Genomic DNA, 20,294 nt, shown 5'->3' with positions numbered 1-20,294 from the left:
CAGGGGAGGGGTCTGGCTCGGGCTTTAGAGCCGGACAACTTGATGATCAGATGAGGGATTTCATTTCCGCAGAGATTATGCGCAACATCATCGATCAGACTCCAGTGATTTTCGATTCAGTTAGAGAGGCTATTGTGGAGCTCATGGACAGTCATCTTGAGGCCTTTAGGGCCGGGTTAGTTTTAGGACAGATTGGGGCTCGTCTAGGTCCCGAATCTTATGGAGTTCAGGGATCCATCAGGGAGGGAGATCCCATTTCTAGTTTCTGCTATCAGGGGGCAGGGGTGTGTGGGGCATTCTGTCTCCAAGAGAAACCATTGCATGATTGGATAGTTGAGGAAGTTTCGCGAGCCATTCGCGAGGGTCTGCCAGACATGGTCGTGAGGATCACTGATAGATTGATAACAAGGCTTCAGGATCAGACATCTGTTGTTCAGTCAGCAGACGTTGCCGTTGGGGTAACGCAGGAGCGAGAGTCGGGCAGGGAGTCGGAAGGGAAGAGGAAAATGGATGAGACTCAGGTTGCCACAGGTTCGAGTAAGAGGCCCAAGAGTTCAGATTTGAGGACGAGGAACTATCAGAGCCGTAGTCGATGCGGGAAGTGCGGAAGGACGCACATGGGTATGTGTAGGCGTAGAAGTGGTGGCGATGCTGGGTGTTTCAAGTGCGGCCAGATTGGTCATTTTAGTAGAGACTGTGTTGTTACCATCGCCCAGGGACTTGATCCGTTGTGTTTCCATTGTAGTCAGAGGGGCCACAAGAAGGCCCACTGTCCGAGTTTGTATTCAGCAGGGCAGGCGCCAGCTCCTGCCCTTGGAACTTCAAGTACCGTCAGTGGTTGTCAAGGCCGGGCAAGGGTGCCTACGGCTCGGAGCCGAGTTTCTCCGGTAGATTTCAGCAGGGATTCGAGCAGCACTGAGTAATGGAGGTATGTAACTTTGTTTTTGTCAGCTTATGTTATGATTGTATTGTTATGGTTTCTGCATCAATTTTGGTATAAGTGTTGTGTTATGGAGTGGCTTGCTTGTGATTATGTCATATGCCATTTGCATACCTCGGATAATTGGTTGGTAGTTAGGGGATGTGCTCGTATGGAGAAGTTTCGGAGGATGCAGTAACTGTAGCATGGTAGGGAGAGATCTGGTTCGTTTCGCTAGTTCGGAGTGGATAATGGTTTGGATGGAATGGTCAAATTCCTACCTGGCGGGCTTGGGTTCCCCGGTAGAAGTTTTGGAATGGTAGTAAAGGTCGGGATCTCTTTTGAATGTGAAGCAGCAAGGGGTAAGCAGGATCGAAGTGGGGGAGAACCCTCCGGGCATACATGGATAAGAGTCACTCAGAATGAGTGCGCGGCCTCTGAGAAGAAGTGGTAGTAGCACAGTGATGGATGGATTGAGAAGTTCAGAATTGAGAGTTCGAGAACTTTTCCCAGCAGTGGGTTCATGTAATGGAGATGGTTACAAGCTGGTTGGGAATCCAGGATTTGAGGACCACCTGTAAAGGCTCAAGTGAGTCGGAATGAGGATCCGGAGGAACGGTTAGCAGGAGATGTCTTCGTATTAGTAGCCGGTGGCAGAGCCAGCATGCAGGATTGTGTGGATTCAGGAGTTGGGAGGTTGGAAACTTTCCAACAATAGTTTCTTGTATCCGGATTAGTAGACGGTTGGTTTGGGAACCAAGCCGGAGAATTCATCGACGAAGCGCTGAGCAATCAAGGATATAGGATGTCGAGGATGATGCAGTAATTCAAGGACTGAGAGCTGGTTTTGAGAAATCAAGATGAGGATTCACGAGCGGGACTAGGGATAGTCAGGATGTCCTCGGGATAGTAGTAGTAGTGTTGTAAGCCTGCGGGGGTAGCCGTAGCATTCACTAGCAGTCAGATAGTAGTAGAGTGTTGTAAGTCTGCGGGGGTAGCCGTAGCATTCACTAGTAGTCAGATAGTAGTAGAGTGTTGTAAGTCTGCGGGGGTAGCCGTAGCATTCACTAGTAGTCAGATAGTAGTAGAGTGTTGTAAGTCTGTGGGGGTAGCCGTAGCATTCACTAGTAGTCAGATAGTAGTAGAGTGTTGTAAGTCTGTGGGGGTAGCCGTAGCATTCACAAGTAGTCAGATAGTAGTAGTAGTGTTGTAAGTCTGCGGGGGGGGGGGGGGGGGTAGCCGTAGCGTTCATTAGCAGTTAGATAGTATTTGAGAGTTGTGAATCTGCGGGTGTAGTCGCAGCCTTTTATCAGATTGGTAGCAGCATGAGCGTGTTGTTGAACGCGGGAACGTAGTAATTCCCACCCGTTCGGGTGCAGCAGTGGGAATATGGGAATCCACGGGTTAGATTCGGATTTCCCAAATGGTTCAGTTATGGCTAAGTCAGCAAATTTTGGCTATAGATCGTCACGTCGGTTATGAGATCAGAGTAGCAGTGGACCGTTAGGGTTCGGGTAGGTTGAGGGCTACCGTCAGTCTGGGAACCATCATGTTGTTAGCCATGGAATGGATGATGTCAGGATGTGATGTATGGACCCGATCGGTTGGATCGGAAGGTTGTTAGAGCCACAGTGACAGGATAACTAGTGGAAACTAGTCCTAGAGGAAGATTTCATTCAGAAGTCGTGGAAGCGACTAAGTGCGGGTCCCTTGACTCCACAGTTGGGTTTGAGTTTAGTGTTTCAGGCAGCTCAGTGTTTCAGCCAGTTTAGTGTTTCAGGCAGCTCAGTGTTTCAGCCAGTTCAGTGTTTCAGGCAGCTCAGTGTTTCAGCCAGATCAGCGTTTCAGGCAGTTTAGTGTTTCAGGCAGGTTCAGTATTGCAGACAATTCAGTGTTTGGAAGGTTTCAGGGTTTTGGGTCAGTATTGTATTTGCGTTGGAATGCAAGTGTTGACGGTATAGTTGGTTGATTTGGAAATGGCAATTCTCTCTAAGTAGGATCAGCTGAGCCTTCGGCCGAGTATAGTGATATGTAAAGATAGCTAGGCAGGTAGCTTTTCTTTCAGGATGGAAGGCTCGAGTTAGTAGGAGTTGAGTAATCAGATGGGATATAAGCAAGCTATTTCCAGCAACATCGTTTCAGTATGAGCGGAAGAATGGATGGAACAGTTATAGATAGTTGAAGTATTTTCAGGAGTCGCTGGAAGCGACTAGGAGATTGCGATCGATTATAGTGACCGGTGGGAGTCCGGTAACTCAGATATCGGTAGATTAGTTGGACCAAAATGGTCTCAGTGCATCCAGTAGGCGGATGAGGGGTACAGAATTGCCAGTCAGAGGAAGTAACGCTAAGAAAATTATGGAAAGGAGAAGGATTCAGTATGTACCAACGATAATGATCGGCAAGGTGAGTGGCTGGAGTGATGGACAAAAAGGGCGTTAGATTTTCCAGACCGAGAGTTGGAGGCAGTTCGAAGGTAGTTGATCGTAGCAAACTTTGAGGATGAAGTTTAGTTTAAGTGGGGGAGAGTTGTAACACCCCAAAGTTTGGAAAGCCAAGAAAAGAAAGAAAACCTCAAGTTTAGGGGAGACTCGGCGAGTCCATGGAGGGACTCGGCGAGTCCGAGCGGGATCCGGGTTGTGGTGAAAGCGACCAACTCGGCGAGTCGGCCAAGGAGACTCGACGAGTTAGGTCTGAACGAGGAAAACCCTAAATCCGGGAACTTGGAGCCTATTTAAGCATCTCATTCTCCTTCCTAGGGTTCCTTTACTGCCTCTCTACCCCAGAACACCAAACCCTAGCCGCCATATCCGTTTTTGAGCTAGATCTTGCCTTGTAGAGTACACTAAAGCTTGGAGAAGGAAGAAAAGCCTTGGAGGTGCAAGAAGGGACTGTAGATTCGAGATTGAGAAGACATTTCAGACCAGTTGGAGGTAATAAGATGTTGCTTGGACTCCCTTTGCACCTAGATCTATTCTTATATGTGAGTTTTGGTCATTTTTAGTATGATATGTAACCAATCCGAGTTGGAGGTTCAGATCTGAGGTTGCTACCTCAGATCCATGTTTGTTTTGGTCTTGAATCCCTTAAAGTATCAGCCCTTGGTATGTTGAAGAAGTATGTTTGCCATAAACCCGAGTTTAGGGTGTTTTGAGCCTAGATCTCTTAATCTACACGTAAAGTTTGCCACTTTACGTGGGGAATAGTCCCTAGAAGTATGGATCTATGAGTTGGAAACTCTGTTTGGCTCGAAAATCCACTGCATGGATTGAGGACTGGATAGACTCGGCGAGTAGCTTGAAGATGAGGAGGAACTCGACGAGTAGGATGAACAACTCGTCGAGTCAGATGAAGTTAGGCATGGACTCGGCGAGTTGGATGAGCAACTCGACGAGTTGGTTGAAGATTGTCTAGGACTCGACGAGTCTGTTCTTGGACTCGGCGAGTCAGATCGCGAAACCCTAAACCCTTTGAGCTGAGACTCGAATCAGTGAGTCGGGTGGTGACTCAGCGAGTTGGACAGGATAGGACTTGGACCTAGTTAGACTCGGCGAGTCATGGATTGACTCGGCGAGTCGAGTCGCGAATAAGAAAGACCCAGAGCATATGAACTCGGCGAGTCAGTCAAATAGACTCGGCGAGTAGGGTTGACCCGGAAGGTTGACTTTGACAGGATTTTAACCTTGACCAGAATTGACGTAGTGACCTTTGGAGGTCAGTTGGACTAAGTGTTATATTGATATTGGTAGCTTGAGGAGCTAGTGGAGCAGCAGTCGAAGTCAGAGGTCAGGTAGCAGTCAAAAGGATTAGCAGCAGCAGTTCAGCAGCATCAGGTGAGTTTCCTTCCAGTAGGGATGGGTCTAAGGCCACAATGCCGGCCCGTTCAGTTAGCAGTAGTTTCCGGACTTCGGTCCGATGCAGTAGTTAGTATGTTTGATGCCTTCGTGGCTCAGACAGGATTTATGTGCTATGTGTTATGTGTTATGTGTATGTGTTCCGGGCTACGGCCCGATGTAGTATGCAGTATATGTGTTCATGCTAGTTGATATGTTATGCTATGCTATGATTCAGTCAGTTCCGGACTTCGGTCCGATGCAGGGGGCAAGGCCCTAGTTAGCCCAGACTTCGGTCCGATGCAGGGGACAAGGTCCCAGTCAGTTCCGGACTTCAGTCCGATGCAGGGGACAAGGTCCCAGTCAGTTTCCGGACTTCGGTCCGATGTAGGGGGCAAGGCCCCAGTTAGTCCGGACATTGGTCCGATGCAGTGGGCAAGGCCCAGTATGTGCTTTATATGTTGTTGTATGGTATGTGTTAGATTGGGGGAGCTCACTAAGCTTCGTGCTTACGGTTTTCAGTTTTGGTTTCAGGTACTCAGTTTTCAAAAGAGGAGCTCGGGGAGATTGCAGTGCACACACCATAGTCAGTTAGCCTGTGAATGTTTGACTCTGATAATGATATTATGTTTTGAATTAATACTCGAGAATTTATGTTATGACTTATGATACAGTTTTTATAAATATGATTCTAGTAATGCTTTTAAATAAATTTTTTGGTCGTGATTTTTGGGTCGTTTCAGTATGTGGTAACCATACCCCTTACTAGCTTAAGGGTCCAAATATAAGATTACTAGGTGTGAGCAACATGTTATTACATGTTACCACACCCAAAGTATCCACCTCATCATTCTAGTCATAATTTTGTGTTATAACATCAAAAGTGGAAATAGACAACATCAAATAACATGGAATAACATATACTATTATTTATTTATTTATTTATTTTGATGTTTTTAATTTCTATTATTCTAATTTGTTTTATTTACTTCTTATATTTCCAATTTGCTTAATTTTTTATTTAGGTCATATATCTATAAAAACATATAAATTAATAAAACATAATTTCATTAGATAGTAAATTAAAAATACCATACAAACTTAAAAAAACATTACAAAGCAATAAAAAAACATTGAATAGAAAACACATGATAGTCGTAATAGTTAAAAAAACATTGATAAACTACTCGTCGTTCAAATATTTGCTCTCGATCTTTGCTTTCATCCTGCGTATCACTTTAGCTCGTCTCGGTGGCAAATTTTCTTCGTTTGTCGTAAGAATTGCCAAATCCTTTGATATGCGATCTTGTTCGGCTTCTTGACGAAGGAAATCCAAATGCTCCCGTTGCAATTCATATCTTTTATTTGCGATTTCAGTGTGGGCGTCGATTTTTTTTTTTCTCATTTCCTCGTGCTCTCGAAGCCGACTTTCATTCTCCTCCGCATGTCGTTGAGCGCTTCGCTTTGTCGCGCTCCATCGGTCGTCGTGGCGGAGAGATTTCATCGATGTCGCCAAACTCGTCTGGGATCTCATCGTTGTCCACGTTGAGGTCGATGTTTGTGTGTCGTCGGAAATGTCAACCGAACCTTAACCATGAGACCTCTTTGATTGTTGTTCCGATGATGTTAGCGTTTTCATCCATTTTGGATATTTCCTCACGATCTCCCAAACTTTTTCATACTCAAATACGTGACCCATTTGCACGTGATATTCATCCCTCGCGACCCTAAACACATCGAACTCATTGGTACCACTTTGATGTTGCGAAGAAAGTTTATTGTATATGAAATTGAATTTGGTGTACTTTCGACTAATTTGAGTCCATTTGCCACTAAGAATATCGTGATTGCTATATGTGTCATTCTTGTTCAAAATTGTGCGGAATTTGACAATCACGACTTCTCAAAAAGCAACTCTCCTCATATCGTTCCCCAAAGTTGGTTGTTTTGAAGTCCCTCACCAATCCACTGCCAACGCATGTTCTTCCTCCGGTGTCCACCATGTTGGAGGTGCTTCTGTTTGCTCCACCCCGACAACGACCTCTTTCCCTTTCTTTGTTGATCTCCCTTTTTTCCCGATGCTTTTTGACTACCCCTGGCTTGCGTCTCGACAACCGTTTCTTGCATGGGTGGAGATCGCGTGACTGTTTGTCGCATGAGACCGAATGTGTTAAAAAGGTTTTGTTGAATGTTTTCATTTTCTTGCATAAAAGGCGAGGTAGAGAATTGTAGTGGGGTAAGTCGGGATTGAAAGAATTGTCGGAATATGGAAGTTGTGATGCGTTTTGGGAGTTTAGAAGGTTCATGTATCCCTCGTATCCCACAAAACCTAACGGAACAAATGTGTTTGTGTTCGGAGGAGGAGTATTCGGGTTTTGATCCATAATGGTTTTTTGTGTTTTGAATGATTAAAGAAATATATATATATATATATATATATATATATATATATATATATATATATATATATATATATATATATATATATATATATATATAGAGAGAGAGAGAGAGAGAGAGAGAGAGAGAGAGAATTAGAAGTGTAGAATAAGGTATATATGTATTGATATAGTTTAAAAAAATTAATTAGTAATTTTTTTTTGAATTTACCGTTTTTAAACGGTAATATTACCGTTTTTCAACGGGTGTGAAAGTGAAACGGTCAAAAAATTACACACTAGAATCCGTTACTATGGTAACGCATCATCGCATAACACCTCATAACAGGGGATGAGACAATGTTCCGGCGTTATGGTGCCGTTATGGGTGCTGCCACTTCAGCGTAACGCCGTATGGCGTTGTCCATATCGCACGGTCTAAACGAAATTAAAATGGTTTTATGATTGACGAGTATCAAATTGCCAACGGTAAAACTTTATAATAACTTAAACAAAAACTCATGGTCAACATACTTGGGCTTATTTTAGGTTTATATTTTATAGTAATAGGACAAGGAGTCGGTCGTTAGGGTTGTACGTGCAACAATTTGTAGCAACAGGGACCATACGCTCCAAAATTCCTTATAAGGACTACATTGGTCTTTTATGCAAACTATATAGGCCATTTATGTAATTCTGTCTATAAATTAAAATTAGTTGTAAATACTTTCAAAATACAAAAATATCAAATATTATAAAATATTGCGGTTATTATCATTTTTTTAAACTTAACTACATAGGTGTAAATTTTATCAAGTAACGTTTTTATATTCACATTGTAATGTTTCGATTTATTTTAATTATAATGTCAAGTAATATTTTTTTCTTCAAAAATATAATATATGTTAGTAAATAATAAATTATAGAGTAGGAGTGAGCTTATACAAACATTTAAGATATATAAAAGTTGAATTAATTATTATTTAAAAAAAAAATTAAACTATTTGATAAAAACTTTGTCAAAAAAAAAAAAATAATAATAAATAAATAACATGACCTTGTCTTCTAGAAGATCAACTGTCTTTTATACTCCATTTTTACTAACATTTGACAAACCTGTTTATATGCAATTACCAGTAATATATTTTGTGATATTAGCCAAACACTTCTATTAAAGAAAGAAAAAAAAAAGTTATTTGTTTTTAAACTCGAATCCAAACGCCCCTGATTGTAGAAATTGTAGTATGACCTTGTCTTCTAGAAGACCGCTCGTCGTTTAGACTCTATTTTTGACCACCAGGGCTAATTGTTTATAAGATCCCAGCTACCCCCTGACAATATTTGTATTATCATTATAGTACCCCGATAATTCCTAGATATAACAATTATAGTCATAAAGCGTGCGAATATTTCTGCTTTTCTTTAATTTTATCTCCTTAGATGAAAAGATCAAGACACTAGGGATTAGGATATAAACTGTCCAAAATTATAAGGTTGTTTTTGAAACATAAGCCAGGATTGGATGAATTAGATTGAAATAAATTGAATGTGATGTTTCTTTTAAAGAACACTTACTTTTGAAACAAATAAACGGTCGTCATATTTTAACTCGTGCTACTTAACAAACAAGGCCAAGGAGAGAGAAAGGGGTGTTTAATGTAAACCTGAAAAACTTTAGGGGCATTTTAACAAAATCTCGGCAGGTAAGGTCCTCCTCCGATGGTATGTATTATTACGATTGGCTTAGCAATTAACATTTAGCACCCCAAGCTGAGTGTTAGGTGAGGTTTAATCCTTTACCCTTCACATTACATTTTGTGTAAATTTCCCTCTATTCAATCCATTTCACAAACTTCAGTCAGTCGCTAAGATCATGGCTTGGATGACACGATTTCTCACAGCGGTTGCCTTCTTGGCAATCGGAGTCATATTTTCGCCGGAAACGTTCGGATCAAAATCAGCAAAGATCACATCGTTCGTCAAACTTGCACATCTCCTATGTTTCTCCACCGCCTGGGGCGCAGCTCTTTGGGTCACCTTCATCGGCGGCATCATCATGTTCAAGTAAATAAATACTCCTTCTTCTCGATTTGATTGAAACTTGCTCATGAAAAGTTTAGGTCCCCAAACTTCGTTTTTATGTTCATATTGTATTGAAATTTTACATGAGCGTGTGCCCTAGCTCGGAGTCGACCTTAGGTTTTCGAAATTAATAACTTAAAGATCAATTTCCATAGGAATTTGCCAAGGCATCAGTTTGGGAATCTGCAAAGCAAGATGTTTCCGGCCTACTTTATGATGGTTGGGATATGCTGTGCGGTGACTGTGGGTTGTTTTGGTTATACACATCCATGGAAGTCTTCATCAACTGCTGAGAAGTATCAGCTTGGGTTTTTGGTCTCTGCTTTTGTCTTCAATCTCACCAATCTTTTTGTCTTTACTCCCATGACCATTGAGGTAAGTAACTTCAACTATCATTTCATGCCTATAACCTAATCTCAATAGCACCTTACCTTTCGGTATGTTATGATATAGCTGTAGCTGGAGCCACTGGCATATTACTATATTAGTCCTCATGCATTTAGCTCTATGTTTAAATTTTAATGTTCTTCTTTAAAGGAAATTTGCTTTAGTGACATTGACAAATCCATCATCATCATCACACGCTGACACATTAAGTGATAGATGTAGACAAATGTAGATCGAAAGGCTATTGTTTTCTGAGAGACAAATTTGTGGATGCAGATGATGAAACAAAGGCACAAGCTGGAGAGAGAGTCAAACATTGGAGAAGAAATTGGGTGGACAAAGAACAAGGAAGTTGCAAAGGTCAACCCAAAGCTAGCAGCAATGAACAAGAAGTTTGGGATGATTCATGGACTCTCATCTCTAGCTAACATCATGTCTTTTGGTAGTCTTGCTATGCATTCATGGTATTTAGCAGCCAAAATTGATCTCTAGATCCACCCTTCCCCATGACTTTTAATAATAATAATAATAATAAATATATGTATCATTTTCTTGATTTGGATCGTTACCATGTATTATGATATGTTATAAAAGAAGAGCTTTAGCAGCTGTGTATTTTAGTTTTAAACTCCTAATCTTTGATGTGTATAATCATGGTTGTATCTGAAAAATGAAATTGTTACATGAGAAGATAAAAGAGTTGGAATATAACTAGATGAATATCCAATTTTCACACGATATGTTCTTGTCAATAATGAAGTGTAACATATGCTCGTGAATTTTTCTCAATAATAAACTTTGGTTTTGTGGAAACAAATTTTGTTATATGGACCTACATGAAAATACAAAATAAACAAATGACAAGAACAAAAATGAAGGAGAAACAAAACTTGAACCTTGAAACTAAAATTCCCATCTTATCCTTGAAAACCCTAAAATACTACTACAAATTTAAAAAAAATACTTTTTCTACTCGGTTATTTAGAGTCATGAATCATTTTCAGAAATTGAATCGAGTTCACAAGTTGAGTCGATTTCATAAACTAAATCCATTTTGGTCTTTGACTTGCTTCTTCTCAGTAGGTTTTTTCTTCTATGTTCGTCATCATTGGTTCTTCAAAATGATTGAACCACTAACTCCACAAACTAGGAGTTATGATCTAACCTTTAGGTCATCTTCGATGTATTGAACTCAAATGAGTTCAATGGATTGTCACATGTACATTCCACTCACAATACAATTTTACCTATTAAACTTGACACTCCATTAAACCCAATACAATTTAATGGATTGCCACATCATTTATATGTGTGTGAGAGGAGAGAGAGTGTGGAGTTCAATCCCCATTGAACTCCCCATTCTATTGAGTGCTATGTCATTAACCCACAATCGGGATTTTGAGTTTAATGGGATTAAACTCTCCATTAAACTCCCCGTTAAACTACCATTGAAGATGGTCACCCATTTGAAATTGGTATCCTGATAAATAAGTAATCAATCATAATGTCAGTGGAACTGATCAATGTATACTTAAGTATTAAAAAAAAATGAGAATTTCATATATACTTATTTAAACGTCAAAATATCATATTTGTCCAACTTAATTTCTCAATATCATATTTACTCTTTATAAACCTTCAAAATATCATATTTGCTCAAATCCTTTTTAATAATGTTTTTAATATTTTATAATCATTCTTTATACCTTAGAATTATTATAATAATTAAAATTTTTAACCATATTATCTTTACGTCTATGATAATGGAATGTGAACTTTTAAATTATTGGAATGTCGCCCTTTTAACAAACAAAAATATTCATCTTCAACTCTCTTTATGAAATTTATATTTTGATTGTTTAGTTTTTGGTGTTGTTGATTATTATAATGTTATAGATGGATGATATATTAGATATTATCATTGATATTTTGATGTTTAAAAAGTATTATTTTGATATTTAAGAAGGACATATATGATATTTTGATGTTTAAAAAGGACATATATATGATATTTTGAAATTTTATGAAGGATAAATATGATATTTAAATTTTTTATGAAAGGTAAATATGATATTTAAAAATTAAGGTGGATAAATATGATATTTTGATGTTTAAAAAAATCATATTGAAAAAAAAAAAAAGAAAAGAAAGCCAGAGATATCGGATATATAGTATACTAATTCACAACTCTCAAGTGATTGTACTCTTTTAATTGAAAATTTGAAGTTCCTACTCTGTAAAACTTAACCCTAATTGAGCCTAATATCTGCTTCCATATATTCTGATGACACAACGAAATTTGGTTTGCCTCCTATATCCACTTTACATGGTTCGCTTCAGGCCACGTAACCCATCTCCGTAACGATGCAAACGTATCTTTTTTCCCTCTTTTATACCGTTTCACATCCAAAGACCGATGGATCCACTCATATAAAAAAACCCTGATCAATGATTGATGTTACTGACTTCCTGAATACGGAAAATCGACTACATCATACACACAACAAAACCCTAATTCATCTCTGTCGACTGAGGATTGATTCATCATCTTCCCAGATTCTTCAATGAAGGTTAGACTTTTGCTATATATATTTAATGTCACTTTTCCGTTTCCGTTAAACTGTTAAAGGATTGTTCCTCTTGTTCTGACATGTCAATAGTCGATCATGTGTCAAACATGATATGAATGATGTTCCAAAATTGACATATTGAAAAAAAACCAAGATTATCGAGTTAAAATAACTGGCCAAATGCAAATCAACCCCCAACAACAAAATAAAACCCACATGAGAAGGACAAAATGTAAACCCAATGACATTTTCATAACAAATACTTCAACTGAGCAAATCACATACTTACACAACAGCTTCCCTACTTATTTCTCAATCACCCATTTTCACCAAAATCCTCCATTCTACTCCCTGGCACATAATGAACAGAATAACTAATAACTTACAATCACGGTCAATATTTCAATCAAATGCTAGCACCTTCAACAATTGAAACAACCTTCACAAGATAACATGATAGCTTGAATAAGTATTATACTTAGGGGTGTTTGGATAGGAAAAAAAGAGGTGCTTATTGCTTATTCCCACAATAAGCTAACTTTGAGGGTTTGCATAAAATCCAGCTTATTAAGCTAAATAAGCTAATTTTAATAAGCATCTCTCCCCATTCTTATTGCTTATTGCTTATTCTACCACAAATAAGCTATAAGCAATAAGCTAATAAACTAATCTAAACACCCCCTTAATATTCTTGTGAAGATAAGGGGTACTTACTGGTTACCAAGTTTGAAATCTATTCTACTCAGCCACTCGAAAAATATCAAAAACCTTTTGACACCCAATTTGTTATTTGATCATTTTATTGACTTTTAAAAAAAGGTTTCATTGGGAAGCGGTAATTTTGGTCAAAAAATTGGCGAAATTCCAATATATAGTAATCAACTTCCATTAGCGGTTATTTGTATAACCCTTTTCCTTATACTGTAAATTGTTTTGAATATATGGCTTTGATGATTTTGGGGCTTTTATTTAGCCAGAGAGGATTTCACTTAAGGTAAGGGATGATAAAACTCACGAATTTGAAAGAATGTTGCAAGATAATGTCTTTTTACCTGGGTATCTGAAAACGTGAGTCTCCTATAGTTGTTTTTGGTCTTGTAATTTAGCCAATATTAATTTTCCAGCATCATTATTCCACAGTAAAACCCATTACAAATTTAAATTATATATAATTATGTATGAAGTACATTAGTTGCTAAAAATTCCTTTCACCATGCTACAATCATCCCACATATGCCATAAGAATAAAAGAAAAAGACCATTCTCTCCATACTACTCTGTATTTTCAAATAGCCGAGTATGGGTAGAATTTAATGAGATTCTACCTTCATTTTCGAAATTTCATACAACTTTGCTCTTACATTGATGATATAGTTGTTAAGCCTTCATAGTGTTACACATATCATTCTTAATGATTATACAAAAGAGAATCTTGGAGTAACTACAACACCATCACCAATAGTAGTCATATCGAAAAATAATACGAAGGACTTATATTACAAAAAAGTTCAGTCATTAATCTATATCATGAAAGTTATAATAAAATTTGTGATAAGAGATTAAACCATCAAATGTAAGCTAATAAGTAACAAACTAACAACAACAGTTGATGTAAACATGAATTGAAGAGTGTAAAAAAGAGTTGATGTAAACATGAATTGAAGAGTGGAAAAAAGAGTGGCAAGTGTAATGATGTAATAGATAAGTTAGAAATGATTCATAATGCTTTTGGATATAAAAAACAATACATAAGACAAACGATTATAAAATGGATATGAAATAACATAAAAAAGAAATTGACTACGAATATCCAATTCGTCAACAAAAAGGGAAGACTAAATGATACGATAGGAGAAAATCCAGCCAATTCAGATGAAATCATGATTGGAGAAAAACCAAAAATTAATAGGAGAATATATACAAATTTAAGTCCACCATATCAAATAACGTAAGGAAACAAGTGCACAATAGAAAAGGAAAGGAACACTTGCAACACATTATTTTATTTGCTGTCGTTCTTCCTGAAGTAATGTGTTGTTGGTATTGTGCACAATATAATTTTTTTTGTTGTTTAGAAGATCGTATTGTTTTATCCGGTAATGAACTTCGAGTTGTGATGCATGATTTGTAAAGGTATTTTGTGAATAATATAGTGAAAAATTGTTTTCATTTTCCTATAAAATGTTTTTGAAAAATGGAACCGAGTTTTCATTGAAAATTTTGGAAAACGCGTTTGGTTGAAACTAATGGCCTTTTCATTTTTCCCTTTTAGAAAATTAGAAGACTAGTTTGGTTGTATATTTTCTATCACTTTTCATTTTTTTTTTTTTTTTTTTTTTGTTTTTGTTTTTATAGATATTACAATATTAAACACATGTCATCAAAATATGAAACAAAGTTTTAATATAAGATTATCAACATAAACTTTAACGTATAATTAAAATAAATATAAAAAGAACATTTTCAAATAAGTCAATTTTATTAATATTATGATATTAAGATCGCAAACATCTTTGATGATGTTGTTGGGGTGGGTGGGGATGAGGATATAGGGGGGGGGGGGGGGGACATAAGGATTGGGGTGGGATGGGATGGCTATGCGTGGAGGTGAGATGTGGGGTGAGGGTAGGATGGGGGTAGGGCAGCTCAACCGGTTTGAGGGCTTTAAGCAAACCAACAATTTGAGACCTTTTGGCATTTACTATATGTAATTTTATAAACCCTGATTCAGTAGTAATGTACTACACATTTAGTTCTGAACCCAATTCAATGGGATGGCTATGCGTGGAGGTGAGATGTGGGGTGAGGGTAGGATGGGGGTGGGGCAACTCAACCGGTTTGAGGGCTTTAAGCAAACCAACAATTTGAGGCCTTTTGGCATTTACTATATGTAATTTTATAAACCCTGATTCAATAGTAATGTACTACACATTTAGTTCCGAACCTAATTCAATGGTAATGCACTACACATTTAGTTCAAAGATAGATGTTCCTTCATAGAACAAGAAGAACATCAGGTTTACACCATATGGTTGAAATTTGAACATATTGTCATACAAACTAGACTACTAGAGCATCCACAAAAGTTATAGCCACATCATAATTCATAAATGAAAAAAACTTAACAAATGATCCACCACAGTGTTCAATTGATATTACAGGTTGGTAATGATTGTTTCTGCCGAGAATGGAGAATCAGAGAAAGAGAAGCAGATAAGGAAGATTGGAAGAAGAATTGGCAGTCGCTTGGTTGATGTTTTCTTTTGTGGCGTTTGCGAATACCGAACGAAGAATCACTAATGGATATTTGGGTTAAGTGGGGTCCTAAACCCTTGCTTAATTTTTATTGAAGTAAAGTCGGCCCTCGGATGTATGTAGGGTGGTGGTGGCTGGCGGTGAGGTAGATGTGGGGATTGATGTAGGATGAGTGTGAGTGTGGTATTGGGTTGAGGGTGTAAGTGAGGGATGGATGTGTTATACTTATAAGGTTTATATTTTAGAAAAATTTAGAAAATGAAATGTAAGAAAAACATTAAAAACCACCTTTCCAATTTACATTTAATTTGGGAAAATGAAAATTTTCATTTCAAACTTTGAAAAACTGAAATCAAACCTGTTTTTAAAATTTTCTATAACCAAAACACATAATTTTTTTTTTAATTAAAACATTAATGGGAAAATCCTAAATTGATAAAATTAAGTTGATTTCAGAGATTTTGCATTAAGCGAGAATTTTTATTGTACTGAATTTTCAATAAAATTCATAAACTATAAATTGATTGATATAAACAAAGGTTATAAGTGGACGTTACTTTGAAATAAATGAATGCAAACCTTGAAAAGTGTTGTCTCTTAAAACCTAAACTAACTAGTAATGACTATTGTACTATAATAATAAGCTTATAGATTACAAATGGAAAATACATGAATATGGTCCAGAACATTTGTTTATATTTAATCATATAAGATATATTTAGTTTCAAATAAATACATCATCATTAAAATATAATTAGATTTATACATCATCATCATTAAAATATAATTAGATTTAATTATATAAGATAATTACCAAATGTGTGGATATTCTTTATTTATTTTAAAAGGTATCTAAGTGGGTTGTTAAAATTTTAAAAAACTTTTTGTTCAATGAATTTAAAGTTTTTGTTTAAAAAAAAACTTTTTCTTTCCTTCAACAGAAACTCCCAAGGTAATTTTTTTGACAAAATTGCAAAAATGGTCCCTGTGGTATGCAAATTTTTGGGGTTTTAATCAAAACAGTGATTTTTTTGGTTTCATAGTTCTTTTGGAGTGGTTTGTATGTGAAAATGGTCCCTCCGAAAATTGAAATGACTATAATACCCTTGGAGTATTTATTTTTCATTTTTCCTTCATTATTCTTAAATTTCAATATTTATTTATTTATTTTAACAATTAAAAAAATAATAGAGGATCTCTCTCTCTCTCTCTCTCTCTCTTTTTTCTTTCTTTCTCTCTCTCTCTCTCTGATGTTAATTCTTCTACAGTCGTTTCCCCAAGTCCAACAACATGGTATAGAGCCATTTGAGAGGGGATTTCAATCAAACAATGATTCAACGGTGAGGTTCTTGGTTGGGCTTCTAAAGTGGGTGAAGGAAATAGTCGGGTGACAGATTCGATTTCTATTTCACAAGTGATTATCGATTAAGAAGACTGCAGAAACTCAAGTATAGTGTGCGATTTCTATGGCTCCTTCGAAATTCAATTGGGCGATTAAAGACAAGTCCAATTTTGTTTTTTCTCCTTTAAATTGCCTATGTTTTATAGTTGTTTGGGTGCGTGGAATCTCTCTACGAACTGGTTCTGTATAGAGGTGGAGTTTTCATTGTGGCAGACCAAGTGTTTGACTAAAGTCCTCAAAGAAGAGGTTGTCGCCTTCGATGTTTGCTCCGGGGAAACACCCACTTCGGTGGTGGGTTCAGGCCAAGGAACGGAGAAGAAATGGAGGATGAAAGGGGGAAAGGCAACATCGATCGTAATAATCTTTAAGGGGGGGGGGGGGTGGGGGGGGGGGGGTTCATGAGATTCAATTTTGCTCCACAGAAAAAATCTTCAAAGAAAGAGCAAAAAACTCACTGGAAGTAGTTGCAGGTTTTAGAGTGGAATCCACAATCTGGGGCTTGAACACGTCAGTTAATTGAAGCCCTTTTCTTATCACATCGCCATTGAAGATTAGCTTGGACTTTACTTTGCTTCAGCTGCGCATTAAATCTTGATTTGAACTCCATTAGTGCAGTGATGGAAAATTTTAAGGTATCTTGAAAACCCCAAGCCATGTATAAAGAATAGCACATCAATTTAGGGGACAAGGCATACAGTTGTATCAGATACTTTCATCGAATGTGTGTTTCAGTGTTTATGAGATCGACTGGGGATGTTCGACGATGGATTTGGGGGATAAAATCTTGAAGATGAAGTGGTCTGGGTTGGGTTGGGTTAAGTTATATAGAGAGAGAGAGGTGGGTCCTCTATTATTTTTTTAATTGTTAAAATAAACAAACAAATATTAAAATTTAAGAATAATAAAAGAAAAATGAAAAATAAATATCCAAGGTATTATAATCATTTTAATTTTCGAAGGAAGCATTTTCACATACAAACCAATCTAACAGGATTACGAAACCAAAAAAATCACTGTTTAAACTAAAACCCAAAAATTTTGCATACCAATTTTGTCAAAAAAAAATTTTGGTTCCAAGTTTTTTATGAAAGCTCAACAAACTAAATCAACACTCTAGTCCAACAGAAAGGTTAAAATTCCTCCCCTTTTTTCCTTCCAGATCATTCAGTTGAATAGACAACAACGGAGCTCCGATGTTGATTCTTTCCCGATGTACTCCATCGGCGCCTCTTATTCCCTTACAAAGACACCCATGTTGCCGCCTCTCGCGGACGATTAACTTCTTTTACTCGGAACTATTTCCAGTTAATCCATGCGGAAGCAGCCGGTTACGGTTACGGTGCATCACAACCAGAGCCGCGCTGACAGAATGGAGAGAGTATGAGGAAGCCGTTAAAGAGAAAGATCTTGGTCGAGCCCTTCGTTTCCTCCAGGAAATTCCAATTCCATTACAAGGTTTGGGAGAGCTGGAGTTGCAGAGGGATTGGCAAGTATTGGATACATGCTTAAACGCCGATGATATGAGGCTTGTTGGTACTGCTTATGCTTTTTTAAAGGACAAGGGCTTCTTGAATTATTTCGGAAAGTATCGCAGTATTGGTAATATTTCCTTACTATTTATTCCAGATTTGTTAATTGTTAATTGTTAATGTTATTATATTATCTCCGCTGTTCTTGTTCCGTTTACTTAGCTTTCTTTTTTCTCAACCCGCAGTTCTGGAGGGTCCGAGAGATGTTACACCAACCGTTTTGGAATCTTCAACTGGTTTAGAAGGTACCTTTTCACATGATCGATTAAAAAAAATAAATAAATCAGCATTGATTTATTTCTTTATTGTTGCAATTGATTCAACAGTTTCGAAACTTTCACCAAAGAAGTGGGGTCTTTCTAGAAGCTCTAGTGCTGTTCTGATCGCATGTTTTGCTGGATTATCATATCTGATAGACCATGGAATCGATCTGAGACCTCAACTGGCAGTAATATTGGGTTCAGCCATGGTCGACTCCATATTTCTTGGCGGGTCTTGTCTAGCCCAGATATCAAGTTATTGGCCTCCATACAAGAGGCGCATTCTTGTTCACGAAGCAGGACATCTTCTTGTTTGTGAGTCAATCGATTTGGGCATTCTATTGTTGGGATTGGATTATAGACAATAATGAATGACTAACTTGAACTTCCCGCAGCTTATCTTATGGGATGCCCCATTCGTGGAGTAATTTTGGATCCTATTGTTGCAATGCAGATGGGGATTCAAGGGCAGGTAATGCATAGCTTATTATTAAAAAAAAAAAAAAAAAAAAAAAAGTTAAATTGGAAAATTGAGTGGTGTTAATTAGTGTGTGTGAATTGCATTGTAGGCAGGGACACAGTTTTGGGATGAGAACCTTCAAAACGAGCTTGCTGAGGGTCGACTCAGTGGCATTGCGTTTGACAGGTGGGTATTCTTTTCTTATGCTATTGCTGTGTGTGTAATTGACAAAATTTAATATTTTGTTGAGAGTTGAGATAGATACTGCATGGTGTTATTTGGTGGGATAGCAGCAGAAGCTCTTGTGTATGGAGAGGCTGAGGGGGGAGAGAATGATGAAAATCTATTTAGGAGCATTTGTTTGCTTTTGGAACCACCATTATCCGTTGCACAGGTAAGATTTTGGATCTTTTTAATTTTTTTTTTTTTTTTTATTTATTTAAAAATTCTAATTGTTGTTGTTGTGTTGAAATAGATGTCAAATCAAGCAAGGTGGTCGGTTTTGCAATCTTACAATCTGTTGAAATGGCATAAACATGCCCATCAAGCGGCTGTTAAAGCTCTGGAAAGCGGTGCCACACTTAGTATCGTCATCAGAAGCATTGAAGAAGCAATGGCTACCAACAACAGAGGATGATTTGTCTCACGAAAAGGGTTTTCACGTGCTCCCGATTGTTAATAATTAATTAATCTATTAGTCATTTATTTCAGATGGAAAATTCCACATAACATATATTATTTTTGTTTAAAATCAAATCAATCCATTTACAGTTTGTAAAGCTTATAGACAGACATATAACACAATAAAAATTTTCATTTGTTTAATGAATATTATATACTTAATTCTGTGAATATTATATACTTAATTTTGTCGATTGATCCTGAATTTGACCATAGGCCAACAACAGTCGTACAGTGTGGGGTTTCAAGCAATACACTAATGCTCATGAACACTTGATGATTATGATTTCGTATCATACATTAATTGTAAGTTAAGTTAAATCTATGTGATATGTGTGTTTTGAAAATGATTCTGTTCAATTTTCTTTTCACAGTTTGCTTCTTAAATGCACCAAAAAATGAACTCAGATTCTCTAGAATTGTGTGTTTTAAAATGTATTGCTGCTGTTACCACTTACTTTTGCAGAAATTACATACAAAAAAAATAGAGCTCTCGTTGGTTTGGTTTAGGCATTTCATCAAATGGGTGGCAGGCAGT

At 37.4% G+C, this 20,294-nt stretch overlaps 2 protein-coding genes across 2 annotated transcripts; both read left to right on the top strand.

Annotated features, from left to right (window-relative positions):
- The first annotated feature begins 8,882 nt into the window (after positions 1-8,882).
- On the top strand, positions 8,883-10,227 carry LOC145012934 (Late embryogenesis abundant protein (LEA) family protein). Its single transcript, XM_078971729.1, has 3 exons — positions 8,883-9,194; positions 9,368-9,587; positions 9,876-10,227. The coding sequence occupies exons 1-3, from the start codon at positions 9,004-9,006 to the stop codon at positions 10,089-10,091; spliced, it is 627 nt and encodes a 208-aa protein (XP_078827855.1). The 5' UTR covers positions 8,883-9,003; the 3' UTR covers positions 10,092-10,227.
- Positions 10,228-17,921: 7,694 nt separating this feature from the next.
- Positions 17,922-19,927, top strand: LOC145012806 (ATP-dependent zinc metalloprotease). Its single transcript, XM_078971607.1, has 7 exons — positions 17,922-18,425; positions 18,541-18,600; positions 18,682-18,930; positions 19,011-19,087; positions 19,185-19,261; positions 19,337-19,469; positions 19,551-19,927. Exons 1-7 carry the CDS (start codon positions 18,020-18,022, stop codon positions 19,710-19,712), a joined length of 1,164 nt encoding a protein of 387 aa, XP_078827733.1. The 5' UTR covers positions 17,922-18,019; the 3' UTR covers positions 19,713-19,927.
- Positions 19,928-20,294: the final 367 nt, after the last annotated feature.

This window comes from Lactuca saligna, chromosome 8, assembly GCF_052625555.1.
Source record: "Lactuca saligna cultivar CGN05327 chromosome 8, ASM5262555v1, whole genome shotgun sequence".
In the NCBI taxonomy this organism is placed as follows: domain Eukaryota; kingdom Viridiplantae; phylum Streptophyta; class Magnoliopsida; order Asterales; family Asteraceae; genus Lactuca; species Lactuca saligna.
This window is presented reverse-complemented; position numbering and strand designations above follow the sequence as displayed.